The sequence below is a fragment of the Microchirus variegatus genome (genome assembly GCF_963457635.1).
Source record: "Microchirus variegatus genome assembly, chromosome: 17".
Taxonomy (NCBI): domain Eukaryota; kingdom Metazoa; phylum Chordata; class Actinopteri; order Pleuronectiformes; family Soleidae; genus Microchirus; species Microchirus variegatus.
In genome coordinates this window covers 18,257,219-18,272,571 of record NC_139818.1, presented here as the reverse complement: position 1 = coordinate 18,272,571, position 15,353 = coordinate 18,257,219, and the positions used below count along the sequence as shown (strand labels likewise).

General features: G+C 40.7%; 1 protein-coding gene across 1 annotated transcript in view; it reads left to right on the top strand.

The window, feature by feature from the left end:
• LOC310939052 (putative JmjC domain-containing histone demethylation protein 2C) overlaps positions 1-15,332 on the top strand; it is a gene marked incomplete at both ends in the record, with an annotated part of 75,040 nt that extends 59,708 nt beyond the window's left edge. The window contains 3 exons of the mRNA XM_083903719.1: positions 6,430-6,543; positions 14,881-15,042; positions 15,318-15,332. Coding sequence (XP_083759845.1) covers positions 6,430-6,543; positions 14,881-15,042; positions 15,318-15,332 — 291 coding nt within the window. The remainder of the gene's footprint in view (positions 1-6,429; positions 6,544-14,880; positions 15,043-15,317) is intronic.
• Positions 15,333-15,353: the final 21 nt, after the last annotated feature.

Below are 15,353 nucleotides of genomic sequence, written 5' to 3'. Positions count from 1 at the left end.
CATCCTTTATTTTCTTTCTTCCTGTCTCCCCTCTCTCTGCTTGTTGGATCAAAGCTGGGGTTTTTTCCCCCCCCTCTCACCAGAGCCTTGCTCCTTGACGTTATTTGGAGACGGGAGGAGAGAGAGGTAACGTTGCAATTTTTCGAATCCTCTTGACGTTTTTATTTCAGTTGAAAACAAAACCCTGGGTTGACTTTGAGCCGTGGGATTTGAATGGATGGAAGTGACAAAACAACCTTGGAACTGTGGATCTTTTCCGAGATAGAATATGTGGTCATTCTGGTCTGTGCTACCCTTGTAGTTGACGTGTAAGTTGTATGTATGTAGTGTGTGGTACTAGTTGGGAGTGTAGCTTCCTCTGCAACGCCTTACTACATACACTCTACAAATGCTGTGTAATACTTGTTTGTTGTTATCTAATTTCTTTTCCTTTTACTCACATTTGACACATCAGTGACTGACTGTTTCTCCTCCACATGCATTTGACTTTGTGCTTCCATGAAGAAAAGTTCTTTATAAATCAGTAAATGACCAGTTATGCGGTGCTGTGTGTGTGATTAATAATAATAATAATAATCATCGTATTTGATATTGCTCCGTCTTGAAACCTGACTCACACTAGTGGCTATTTCACTTCCCATTAGTTATTTTTAGCTTTTCTACCACGGTTTGTAAAGACACATTTGTCATGTGATTCTTGGAGAAAAAAAAAGCTATTGCATGTCGCCACGTACAACTTTGTTCCACATTCTGACTTATTACAGAGTTTAAAGGGACACTGCGCTGGTTTTAGTTACAACTCCGCCTGTGAAAGTGGTTGCATGTTTCCTGTGGGTTTGGTCGTACTTTTTTTTTTCTTCTCCCCCAAGTCTGAGAAAACAAACCTTGAGTGTCTCATCAGAGGTATCTTGTACTTGGCATTGAGACATTTTAATGGAATGTCTGGCTTCCAATTGTGGGCACGGAGTTTAAAAGATGTGGGTGTGTGCAGCAAGGGCAGGGACTCGGAGAGTGTACTACTAATGCCTCTCAGTTACATTATGGGATTCATATAATCCAGTGTGTGTGTGTGAAGATTCAGCTATAGCAAAGTGTGGCTTTAAATTGTTGGATTAACCTTCTTAATAAGGTTTTGAATGCCCCTGGGCCGACAATATTCATGGCATCTCCAATGTGTTCATATTAAGTTCAAGGAAACGCACGTTTATCTACTTGTGCTTCATTTTTGGGAACATCCTCATTCATTATTTAGATGGGAACACATTAAAAATAAGTATTTTTTGAATAACATATCCCAGTTTCAGCAGCTCTCATTTCACCGAGTGACTTTTTGATTATGTACAGGGCAGAACAAATATGGAAATACACATGATAAAAGAGGAAAAAATAACACATTCAGTCTCTTACTTTCAGATTGTGGCTTCATTATAATCTAATAAGACAATATACATGATTAAATTGAACCTCACTTTACCGTCTTGTGGCTTAAAAGCACTTGATGAACCTCAACAGCAGAGTCGCTATGTATTTTGGTGCTCAGTGGGATGAAACTTAAGATTGAAGTCATTTTTGCTCCACTCCTGTGCAGGACTGAAGAATATGTAGGTTGTGTCCCAGTACTTGTGCTGCAGTAGCTGTTTAGAATAGCGCTCCAGATGCTAGTCGGTTCCCCGTAGACGACCTAAATGGTGGCACTCGGCCACCTGCTTGATTGAGTGCCCAACACATTTCTGTGCACTCGGCCGTGTCGTGTCCTTCACCTCTTTAAAGCCGTGCCCACCCAGTGAGCTGCTGTTGGGGGAAAATAAAGCATGCTTGTGTTTGAGTGATTAAAACTAGTATCTGATAAATGAATAACAGTTAATTATAGTTGTTAGTAATAAGTTATGTAGGCAGGGACTGGGTGAGGTGAGGGGTGATCTCCAGGAAGTGGGTGTTACACTGTTATGTTCTATCAAGTGAAGGAAATGCAGCTGTTTTTGACAGTTCCAGTCTTTTACCATTAAAGAAATAAGCAGATAAGAACCCGACCTGTATGTGTAAGGAGCTGTTGAACCGTGACCTATTTAGAAAACAAGGCTCATCAGTGCGGCAAATCCTTTACCAATTTCAGGCGTTTTTTTGCTCGTTGTGGAAGGGTTAAATAAACGAGCCAAAATGGGGTCATTGGGATTATTTTGTAATTTGGGAAAATACTTAAGCAACACCATATTGTATTTATTCTGGAGGATTAACTATTGCTTTGCAACATCAGGTGAAGAATTCCACTTCCATCTTAAAGAGCTTTTGACTCACACCATGTATCATAATATCTAAATAATTTAGATATGGTAGAGAGAGCATTTGGTAATATTTACATGCAAACATTCCTTGGATTATGCCAAAAATGGTCTACATTATGTGTCATGTTACACATGACACCAATGTCGTGTTTTCAGCCTCTGTGCCTTGGGCATTGCTCACACTGACTGATAACCATGAGGTTCCCTCCCTTGAATATGTGGCCTAAAACGACCTTCATCAGATAACGGTCTCATAACAGCATAACAAGGCTGTAGTGTGGGAATGTGTCGGTTTAGAGTAAAGACTAGTTTAAGATAGGATGGCAAAAGTTGAGTTTGAGTTTGTAGTCGATGTTTTTTTTTTTTAAAAGCAAACAGTGTGTGCAGAGTGAGAGTGTCGTGTCGGTGTTATGCATGTGTGGGTGGTGGTAGTCTCTCGAGGTCACTTAGTGATGCATGAGTTCCATCATCCCCTCTTCATTTCCTTTACATTCTGCTGCACCTCCTATTCAATAATTCACCACACGCAACAGTGGAGGATGTGTTTTGTGTTCACAAAGACTGATCTGCTTTCGTGTAATGGCATCGTTCCATGTCTGTAGAGACAGAGAGAGAGAGGGGTTCTCTCTCGTAATAACTTTGGTTCCTTTTATGGAGACATTAGGGCGTTTAGATGTATTGGTTTTAATAGGTGTTATGCTGGGACAGTGAGCGAGCGTGTCTCTCATCTGTTTATCTACTCTCCTGCTGCCTGTCTGGAAATACACGGTGACAGAATGGGTTTTTCCTGGCATACTGTGGCAGATGTGACCTAATTGTGGTTGAGTGGTGTGTATGTGTGCATGTGCATGTATGTGTGTGTGTGTGTGTACATGTCATTTAGAGGGATGGAGGAACGGTAATTTCCTTCCAGTCTAAGAGGGAGAAATCGGAGAAGTGGTCCTTAGACAGCAGCCTCATATCTCAAATCTTAAATCCAGCCCCTTTGAAACCGTTGTCAAGCTCATTCTTCTTGACTTCTTTTTTCCAAAGCTTTCAACCACATCCCACTTTTATCTTTTTCGTGATTGGGCCGCAGAGACAAAGCTAGCATATATTATCTGCTGGAAGTGAAATATTTGCTTAATAATCTTCTAAACTCCAGGTACTCTGTGTTTCTTTCCCCGCCCAGTGTGTGCCAGATAAAACAGGAGGCGTCCAGAACACACATTCTGCAGACGCATTCAGAGCAGTTGGTTTTAATGGCCATGCACTTTAAATCTGTAAGGGTCATGTTATGTAGGCCCGTGTTTTTATGAAGACATTTGTATATAAATAGAGTTGATTCATTCCCATTCTCCATGACCTGTCACTCATCTTTTTTTTTTTTTTTTACAAAAAGATACACCAGCCTGCTGTGGTAACCATGGAAGCAGAGCCTCTGTAATGTGGTCTCATTTAATGAGCCGTGAACCGTGTCAAGGTTTCATCATGAATCTACACCGTCTCTCCGTGATGAACCCAGCCTGTCGGTGCTGGTCATACTCATAATTATTTCCCATCATGCATCTACACTGGTCATAAATGCAGCCTGTACATCGAGTCCTACATTGATGGCTGGTCACATAGACTCAGTTGGTAGAGTATGACGCGAATAAGATTTGTGCAACAATCAATTTATCAATGTTTTTCCAGTGTTTTTCACTGCTAGTTTTTAGTTTTAGACTTAGTTTTTGTTAACTATAATAACCCTGGTATAGATGCATTGAGGACAACTTTTTTTCTGCTCTGCCAAACCACTTCAAGAGGTGGTTGGAAACCCATTGTGTACCCAATGCATCTCCAACCAGCCAGAACAACTCATAAGTGTAAATACGCTGCAACAAATCTACGCCGTCGTTTTTATAATTGTCGAAAAACGACTACCCCCGCTTTCAAAAGCAAATCGGGCTCCTTACAGTATCGCAACTTCACGTGCGACTAACGGTGGGATGATCGTGATCGGGTAGCAATAGGATTTGGATGTGGACACCGGAGACGCATGTTAACACCTCGTGTAAATGCATGTGGTCCAATCCCAGAAAAAACGCACTCTAATGCCAGGTGTAATAAGAATTTCCCTCGGAGTTGTTAAAATGTTTGATTGTTATTACCTTGTGTTTTATAACTCTTCTCTCTCTCTCTCTCTCTCTGTGTTTACTCATGTCTCTTTTGTTTTATTAGGTTTTCAGAGTGTCCTATTATGTGTGCGCTTGTAAACAACATAACCCTGGTGGTTACACAACCTTGATTAGCTCTTAATGTGCTGTCAGACCCAAAATACAAGGGCCTGTGTTGCTTCAGGCGTTAGTCAGACAATACACCGTAGTTCTGGTTTTGGTAACAAGAGTCTGAACTGTACTTTATTTTTGAAACAGTACAGCTACAGTAATATGTAGCACAAAGGCAATCCACCAGGAGCAGCAGCTCTTCACAAATGATTGTGGTCTGGTATGATGCAGCCTCCGCATCTGGCCTCACTCAAGCAATCTGAGAATGCTGCATTTTTTGCCTTTTGTTTGTGTGTTGTGTGTTTTTTCCCCATACAGAGCTAAAAAATCTGTGTGAATGTAGTTTCATTCCCAGTTTTGAGAAATCTGGTTGGTCTGGCAGCCACAGTTGGGAGGCAGGGGGGTGTCATGTCAGATGGGAGATGTGATATTATTAAAAAATGAGGTGATTAAATACAGGGACAGCTTGGGAGGACATGCACAGTGGTGCACACGAGAAGTGACAGCAATATCTGTGTAACCAATAAAGGAAAACCTCTGCGCAGCCAACACACTTGCCATGTAGAGTGTGTGTATATGTCAGATTGTTGTTTTTGGGAAGAAATAACCTTCAACCCCGCCACTAAATTCTAAATGCATTCAATAAATGTTGAATCAGTGTGCTTATTGACCTGAATATAGTAAAAATTGTGATATATGAACAAAGTCCCTGTTCATGTGGTGTCCTAATGAGTCTCCAGAACAGGACAGCAGTCGAGACTTGGTCCACCGCCGCAGGCAAAGTGACACTTACTAAAATAAATGCCAGCGATTTCTAAAATATTGTCCGGCAGTGTGGTGCTGTGTTGCCAGCTCCATGCTGCCAGTGTTTGCCAGATATGTGATATGTGTAGACAGACAGAAATAGAGCTGCAGACACACATGCTATCAGGTTCTGCTTGCACACACAATGTCCGCCCTGCCTCCTGCGGGTGTGCGTGTGTGTGGGAGAGCAAGAGTAAGGGAGGGGGTCACAGCGGTTGTGTTTCTCACCTCTAATCTCTCATCTCTCTATTAGTCTTGCGTAACCATGAATCATGGCAGCACTGACACCTGCTACACACACACACACACACATGCATGCATATATCCATATACATTTCTTTTGAATAATTGAATGAGAAATTGCATTTACATAGAGAAAGTGACGTGACGTGAATAATGACAGCCTTTGCACCACAGTGATGGAGGTTGTTGTAAATAGTGTTACTGCCTTTCTGCCAGCCACAACTACGGTAGCCTTGTGTTTGTGTTGTCTGTGCACTCACAGCTGAGTTCAGATATCACTGGTGTGTATGTTTGTGTGTGTGGAAGAAAAAGCGACTTCAAAGTGGAGTATAGTGCCTTTGAACCGTCTTGACTTCCTCTGCTCATTAATTTATTCACCACTCTGGGGCTCTCCGACTCTTTCCCCTCCATCCCTCTCTCTGCCTCTCTTCATCATCTTGTCTTCACTTGTGATTTCTCCCTCTAATCTTTTTCTGTTGCTCTGTCATTCATCTCTCTTCTCTTTCCACTGCCTCAGTTCTCTGACTGATTTGGTTTATAGCTTCTTTTTTTTTTCATCAGGATCTTACAGCTCTAAAATAAATTATACATGGATTCTTTATTATATATTAGTATAGAATGAATGGATTGCTTACATAGATTGGATACTGGGTTGTGGGTTTCATTCCCATCTCCCAGTATGAATGTGTGAGTGAATGGATGAATGTCTAAACTGCAGTTTTGACTGGTCATCATGACTAGTAAAGCGCTATATGAATACAAACCATTTACTGTAGAAAATTGCTCTAAGTGAATCACTGTGTCACTTTGCTATGTGTGAACTGACCATATTGTGTCTTCTGTGTTTGCAGGCATTTAAGTCGGTGGTTGGGAAGAGCCTGTTGTCTTCAGTAACAGCAGTGGAATTCTTGTTAGACCAACAGCTGGACTTCCTGTCGGACCATTCGTCGTACCAACCTTACCAGGTAAAAACCACGCTTGAGATTACTAATAAATCACACAACATAATTGCCAGGACTTTGCTATGTAGAGCTTCTGTTCTAATAGCTATCAATAAAATCCAGTGAATTAACAATTAATTGATTGGATTAAATGAGTTCCTTAGAAATGTATGCCACAGTAAGCTTTTCACACATTTGCAGTCTTATTACTGGGGTTTTTGTTTGGTTGAATATTGAGGACCTTTGTGTTTATATCCATTACAAGTGCAGACATTTATCTGAATTTTGTACCATCTCACTTGAGCCTTATGTAACCAGGAGGTACTGCAGTCAGTGACACTGGTGATGTAGCCTCCATCGTAACACACTTAAAACATCATATTTCTTTAACAGCGCAGCGTTTTTTCTCTGCAAGGTCTTTGTCAAGCAAACACAACCATCTGAGGGAAGACGTGTTATGTACACTCAAAGTCAGACAAAGGCTTTTAAAATAAGGAAATTGATTTGAAGTCGGATTCCATTAATATGATAGAATTGGAGACACTGCTGTGCTTTTCTGTCAGTGTAGAGCTATTATGAATTAGAATGATGCATGTGTGTATGTGCCAAAGTGAAAAAATACTTGAGGGATATTGACACGAATTCAGTGTTTAACGTGAACAAAAACAACCTGCTGTGTTGATGCATTTCTGCCGTAAAAGAAACAGTGAGAGATTTTTTTTTTGATATTGTGAGATAAGTAATTCACAATAAGTGTGTAGGCTGTTGCACTGATTCACTGAGAGCAGCAAGGGCTGGGTGCTGTATTCCATATGGATGTGACATTGCCAGGGTTTAGTGTGAATATAAAGCCAACATGTGCTCTCGCAGTCTGTCCTCGGACTGGTTTTACATCGCGTCTCGGCACAGACTCGTAAATTAAACCATCACGTCCCCGCACATAAATACTGACACGCACGCACACTTGGATACTGTAGCTTCACAACATGCAATAATTCATAGAGCTGTATGCTTGTGTTATGTGGCTGTGTGTTTAATTAGAGTGTGTGTATATATATATGTGTGTGTGTGTGTGTGTGTGTCAGTGCTGTGCAGCTGAACACAGCTTGTATTGTGCTGGCTGGAACACTGTGTTCCACTCAGTGTCAACCAGACGGGAAGACTGTGTTCCACACTCTGACCATCCGTCATCAGTTTGTGCTTTAAGACCAATCCAAATACCCAGAATGAAACACTCTCTCTCTCTATTTTTTATTTTTTCATTTATTCCTTTGTTTTCAGCCAATCGGGAGGCAAATCAATTGTGATGCTCAGTCTCTGGGTGACTCACGCTGTGTATCTGTGCAGTGGTTTCTGATGCTGTGTCCACACACTGACGTTGTCATGGTCTGCTGGCACAAATGTTCCGCAGTGTTTAAACAGATGTGGAACTCGATAGTGTTACATGGAGTCAGTCTGAAGCGGCACGGTAATTAAGCGATATCGGTTGTTAACATGTGAGATCCTTTAATTTGATGTTAGGATTTTATTTATTTACAGAAGAGAGAACGCAAAAAAAAAAAGACTATACGAGAGGAAATGGGGCAACTGTAATAACAGCCTGTTCTGAACATTAGACCTCGAAAAGAGAACTGGTTCATACTACTATTAGGATCCCATATTGTAGAAAGTAATAATTCTATCTTCAGTCATCATAAAGCAGCTCTATGTGCTATATAAACAGTGTTCACACCGTGGAGAAATGCACACATCTTATTATCGGAAATGTTGGGACAATGAGTAACAACACCAAGATCCACTAATAAAGACTCTCATTGGAGTTATCTTCAGCTTAGATTTGTCAAAAGTGTCCCATTTTAGCAGTTGTTTTAATAAGAGTTCAACTTGGATTGAAAATCTGTAATTTTTATGGCTGAAGATTGGCCCGGCAGAGACCTCGGTCTTCCTCTCTTTTGCCGTCACGCAGTTCTGGCATGGCGCTATCACGTTTCTACACGGAAGCACTTGAAGTATCAGGCTGTGTGAGATGTTGCTCTCTGTGCTGACACTTAGGGTTAGAAGGGAAAGTCAATGACGACCATGTGAAGCTATACAGTATTTTGATAATAAGCCAAAAAATCACAGATGCAGCCTTTTTACTAATGTTATTATGTGGCAGTAATGTGAGCCTGATTGGTTGTAGGATGACTTGAATATCAATATTTTATATACATAATGTATATACTATGAACCCAGCTAGTATGTTGCACTGCATTATGTCTGGTCTAATACTGAATACTGTCTACATTTCCCCTAGTGTCTTGTCCTATTTACCACACGTGCACACACACACACACTTACACACTGCAGATATCTGTGACAGTGACAGCCTGTAGACTTAATTGTCTCTCCATGGAGTCTGGCATGACCTGGACTTAAGTGGACTGAGTTTAAAAAAAAGTACACACAGACTGGCTTGTAGATGGACGGTGGAAATGGGATATTTTAAATGGTGGTACATGGGCTAAACGGGGCAGAGTCAGTACATGCATGTGGTTATTGTGACATGTTTAACTCAGGGGGTGCTATAAATGAGACAATCCTGTAAATATTGAGTGTTTTTTGGACTTTGTGGCTCTGGGAGTTCAACAGGTTACATTGACCCACCTATTCCTGTAGTCAGTCAGTCATATAACACCACGAAGCTTTGTACTACACCACACAAAAACAAGCTAAAATAAAGATAACATAAAATATATATGAGCCAGAGAGGCCCAGTGACATAGCTGGTACAAAAATAAAAGTTGTATCACAACAATTGTGTTACTTGTGTTCAAGTAACACAATTTGTCACTCCACTGGAACTCACACACACACACACTATACGGTATATATTGGTTATAAAGCACAACCATGTATGTTATAATGTGCCAAAGTTGTGGCTAATATTGACATTAAAGTCCATAAGTCCTATTATTCCTATTTATTCCTGAATAAAAAAAATAACCTGTTGAACTGTGTCACTGTGTGAGATTGTGACGATGGTTTCATTAGCTGTGTGGCACTAAAGAAAAAGTATAGATAACAAGTCTTTTTTTTTTCACGTTGGGTCATGTTGCCTTAACACTCCAGTGTCACACCTGGCACCAGGAGAACAGAAAACAGGCCAACCTGACCAATGACAGCTCTTGTTGTCGTGAAGTAGTATCTCTATAGCAACTGAATCCCAGACATGTGATTACACGAGGTGTACATCAATTACTCTGGGGCTACAGCAGCACTATTTTAAAGGCAATCGAGTCTGTAGGGACATTCTCTCTTTGTTTATCTGGTTATAGTTACAATCAACAAACCAAAGGTCTCAGACACATTTACTGTAAAGCTGTGTTTCCACCAAGTGGAACGGTTGGTGCGGTACATGTTTTTTTGAGTTGATACCATTTTTGCCACCCCAGGGTAAACTGGTACGGTCCAGGAGGAGATAGACCAGCTCCACCCACGACAGTCAGCTGATTTGACTCATACAAAGCTTATGTCTTGTTTTAACAAGCAGGAAAAAACAAGATGCTGGATGTCCTCCATTGTTGTCTGCTGTGCTGTTGTTTGCTTTGTTGCGTTCGATGTCGTCGTTCATTGTTGCACTGGTCTGACATCACGCTACATATCTAGTTAAGTTACTGTTCTCGGTCGAAATGCAAGCCTGATCATGGGCTCTACCATTCCAAACTATACCAAGATGAAACACGGCATACGTCGGGCAGCTTTATAGTACCCAGAGTCACACTTCTTTGTAGCAAATAGCAAAGCAAATCCCATTCACTCGGATATATTGTTTTATCAGTTTATGTCCTTCTCAAAATATACTCAAAAACCCAACCACTGTGCAGACCACACAAGCGCATCCTCACACTCCAGCAGCCTCCTGATGTGAGGGAAAGTTTGGTGCCTTGCTTTCTTCCAGGAACTGCTGACTGCAAAGAATCACATACACACACACACATACACAAATGTCCATTCCAGCTCTCTGTTCCTCTGGCACACAGAGCTGCCCATTCTTTTTGGAGACCTTTGAACCCTGCAGAGCAATAAAAACAGTCTGACTCTCACACACACTCAGTGTGAGCAGTGAAGCAATAGCCACGCCCCTCTCTGTTTTTCCAGTTGGACAGGAAGGCTGGAGGGAGTGAGTAGGAGAGGGGGGGGGCTTACAATCTGTTTGGCATAAATGGTACAATGAAGTCACTGTTAAGTGGGCCAACCCAGCCTACTGCGTGTGTGTGTGTGCTCGTGCGTGCTTCTTTCTGCTAGAAAGTTATGGTGTGTGCTCAGAGTGAGGGACAGGAGGTAGAGAATAAAACTGTTGGTGCTGACTCAAGAGTTTGACCAACACACACACGCACACGGCACAGTTTTCCAAACTATTACGCTGGTGGCAGCAGAGTTGTTTTTTTACCCCTCTTTAATGGTAAAGACATTAAATGTATTGAACATGTTCTTCCCTCACAGCTGCTCTCGGTTGATTGCGGCCTAGTCAAGTGAAATGAAAGGTCGTAAACGTCCGTCTTTACCCCCTCTTACTATAGAGCCTATAGGAAGCGCCAATAACAACACAACACTGCCTTCAGAAATCCTTCAGGGTTCACGCGGAGTTGAAGTGATGCTGTAATGCACGCAGAGGCGAAAAGAGCAGACGCTCATCAGTCTGTTGACATGTGACAAAACATGTCACATATTACTGTACACTTGGAATTCTGTTGAATTAATCAAATTTGATTCATTATCGCAGTCATGCTGCCATTGTGAATTAACATCTGATGATGTCACTTTGCGCTTGTGATGCCAGAGTCAGAAAACACATTTCCACTCCGGTTCTGTGAAAAATGATTGCTTTTGAATGATGCCTTATCAAAACTGTATCAATTTATAATGTGTACCTTTAAATTCATTTGTACAATCCAGATATGCAGCTGCATCTGAAACTTTTACACCAATAGGAATTTAAATTGTAGGAGAAAAGCAGTACATGCACCTCTGCATACGCACACATTCACACTTTGTTATATACTGGTCATCTCCTCCGAGGCTCTATCCAAAATAAAACATCTCTATTTCCCGCTACTATTGTACTTACAGTAATATAATATTACCATTTGACTTTCTCAGAACAAACATTTGAGTTTTAGTAACAAAATGTATTTATCTGTCTGTCAAATCTTAGTTCCATATTTGTGAATGTTTAGATGTAAAGTGAAGTGTCATGTTTAAACATCTTAGATATTGTGTTTTGGGATGTACGTCTCTAAAACAACATCCACAAATGCTCCTCATTTAGAATTCCAGTCCCTGGGCAAAACTATTCACCATCAGTTTTTAGAAGAATGACATCAGAAAAACCCTGTTACAGTTTGTTCCCCCCCCTCCTCTCTCACGTTGTCTCCATGGAAACAAACAGTGTCACTGAACAGAAGGGTGTTTGAAGTCTTTCACGAGCCATCTGTCTTTCTTCTCCATATATATGTGAATGTGTCATATTTGTTGTTATATTCCTAATTATCTGGTGCACAAGATGTGCTCGTGTCATCCTGCAGTGTGTGTGTTGTGTGTGTTGAGTGTGCACTTTTGTGTTATTCACAGCAGGGCTTTTACAAACAGCCTTCAGTCACAGAACACAATGCAAGGTAAAGGTTGAGGACAGCAATTAACAATTAAAGCTGCATAATGTATTTTAAATAATTGTCTTCTAAAGGTACCTGTGTCTTATTTTCTGTTAGAAAGGCTTTCATGATTCAGTGAAGTCAGTGGCATAATGTAGTAGTGTAAGCTTTTATGCCCTTGTACACGTGAGTGACTAATAACAAACCCCCACACATTCACACTGTATACAGTATTAATTAAACAACAATGTGGATTTTACTTTGCCTCTTGTATTGGAAAAGGCGAAAGGAAAGGTCATGATTGGTCAGAGTGCTGACAGGTGAAAACAATGCATGAGCCAGAGCAGAGGAGCTGTTCAATGTCACGTAGTGCTGAAAATGACCACTGACAGTGTGTCTATATATATGTATGTATATGTATATATGAATGTGTATATATGTATATATAGATGAAAATGTATATGTGTATATATATATATAGATATATATGTGTATACATAGATGTGTGTGTATATATATATATATATAGATGTATATGTGTATATATATATAGATATATATATATATATCTATATATATATAGATGTGTGTGTATAGATATATAGATGTGTGTGTGTGTATATATATATGTATGTATATAGATGTATATAGATACATACTTTTATATACAGGCAGCGACTTAAAGGCGTGTCATACATGGCACAGCATTCCACCATCATAATAATCCATTATCACTGGGAAAAAATGGTGCTTGGTTTATTTCAGTCGTGATGTCCTGCTGAACACGCTGTGACAAAATGTATATGAGCTCGCTCTGGACGGCGGTGCCGTTTGATCAGCTCTTGCAGCAGCACATGGTCACGACTTGCCAGCAGCTTGATAATTGCAAGACATTTTCCACTGTTTAGTTGAAGGAGAGGTTTGAAAGTAGCCAGTGTTGGCATCACATTCACTCACAAATGTGCTTCAACGTTTGTCTCCAAAGGAGCACAGCTTTACGCACACGCTGTGCATCAACGGTGCCGTAGAGTTTCCACTGTTCATGCACCACACAGGCTCCAACAGAGGAGCCCAATCTCTCTCTCTCCCTTCATCCATGCATTATTATAGAAGGGTGGAACACAAACTACACAGCATAAATTATAAATCCCAGGCTCACCTCTCCCCGTGGAGCCCCCACCCTCACCCCCGGGTGCGGCTGCACCTGCTGCATCGCCTACAGCTACGCCATTTTACCAAGTCTAATCAGAGTTGATAAATACACGTTTCGCACATGGTTTAGTGTCATACTGAGTTCTGCAGCAGATGCAGCAATTTGGCTGGTTGAAATAAAAACCTCAGTAGTCTCCATCTTATAGATCTCTATGTAAAGTCCCTTTAGAAAATGCCTGTGATTTGGTGAAATATAAAATAAAAATACCTTGTAATTTCACTTTATGGACAGGGAGGCAGCATGAAAATACTTGATTCTGTGCTGATGTTCCCATTTCTCTTCACTCGCTTATAGACCAATAGGGGGCCTCGGTGACAATGTTGCCTTGGTAACACCTTTACTGTGTATTTGTCTTAACAGGCCCACGGTGGGCCAGAATAGATATTAGCAGAAATGGATGCACAGGGCGGGCAAATACATGCGTGTTATTTTTATTTATTAAACATAGTACAAGTTCTATTTATGTCCAGTGTTGACATTAAATCTTCTTTTTTTTACCTGGTGGTGAATATACATTCTATTATGTACCAGTTTAACTTAACATCAAAATTATACACGTCCTCTGTTCATCCTACTCTCTTAAGGAAATGCAGTTGGTCCCTCACATTGTAAGTATATATGAGAGACATGCTGACCTTAGTAGCTCTGCCTTCCACTGTGCTATTCTTAGTATGCTGATTTAAGAGAGAACTGGACGAGACTGTGAAACTGGAACACTGCAGCAGAGAGAGGGGGAGACTGAGATGGGAAGGTGAAATGAAAGACTAATTTAGTCTGCTCTGCTTCCTGCTGAGTCTCAACCTCTGTTTTTATTTCTGTCTTCTGGACCGCATCAATCAAAGTCATTTGGATTGTAGTAGTTTATTGTCTTGAGAATTCATATTCACCACCACATTGCATTGTGATTCTCTCTATATATTTGACTAAAGATTTTAACTATGCATCAGACTGATTCCTATGTAGATGTATACATCATATATTAAAGTGTCTGAACCCTGCTGACTACCGTTTAGAACGTGACACAAAAAGGACAAACGTTACTACTAACGGTGCAACAGTGTTTCCCTTGGATGATTCGTCTGCGACACATCACTGGGCTCCTCAGACTCAGAGTGATCTTGAGAGAACAGAGACTCACAGCAGGGAGGACAAGTTTGGTGACTGTTGTTTTCCCTCTTCCTCATGCAGTTGGGAGTAGTCCTGATTTATTGTTGTTTGATATAAAAAATGTTCCCGCTATACTTCTTTCTTTCCATTGTGCGTGTAATAAAATCTTTGCAAGGCTGCTGGTTCCCCCCCCCCGGTGAGCTCATATGAATTGACACGTGCAGTGTCTATAAGGCAAAACAGCAGCTGTGCTTTGTGCATCATAGCACCACACCTTGAATGCATTCTCATTCTCATTCATTAGATAATGGAGTATTGGTCATATTAATTCTGTCACCATTTTCAAAGTGTTACTCGTAGTGTTGCGTGCTGACTCTTTGCTGTGTTTTGTGTGTTTTTGTTTCTCAGGATGAGGTGGACAGTCAAAACCCAGTGTTAAGAGACAACCCTCAGCTCCATGAAGAAGTGAAGGCGTGGCTCAAAGACCAGAAAGTGCAGGAAATTTTTATGCAAGGCAAGTTTTTGTTGTCTGTCGATAATTATCTCAATTCATCGTTTGGTCCAGAAAATGTCAGAAAATGTAAAAAAACAAACAAAAAAAAAACGTTGATCAGTGTTTGTCAAACCTTGGAATGACGATGTTCTTGAATGGCTCGTTTTGTCCAAAATGATTCAGTTTGAATGAATTCTTTGTTATGTGGAGCAAAGAAAAGAAGAAAATATTCACATTTAAGAAGCTAAACCAATCAGAAATCATGTTAAACCGATTATCGATCATCAAAATAGTGGACTGTTTATAATTGAATTCTCAGCACTGAGAGAAATAACACTGCTTCATGTTACAGGTCCCTATTCATTGAATGGCTATCGTGTGCGTGTGT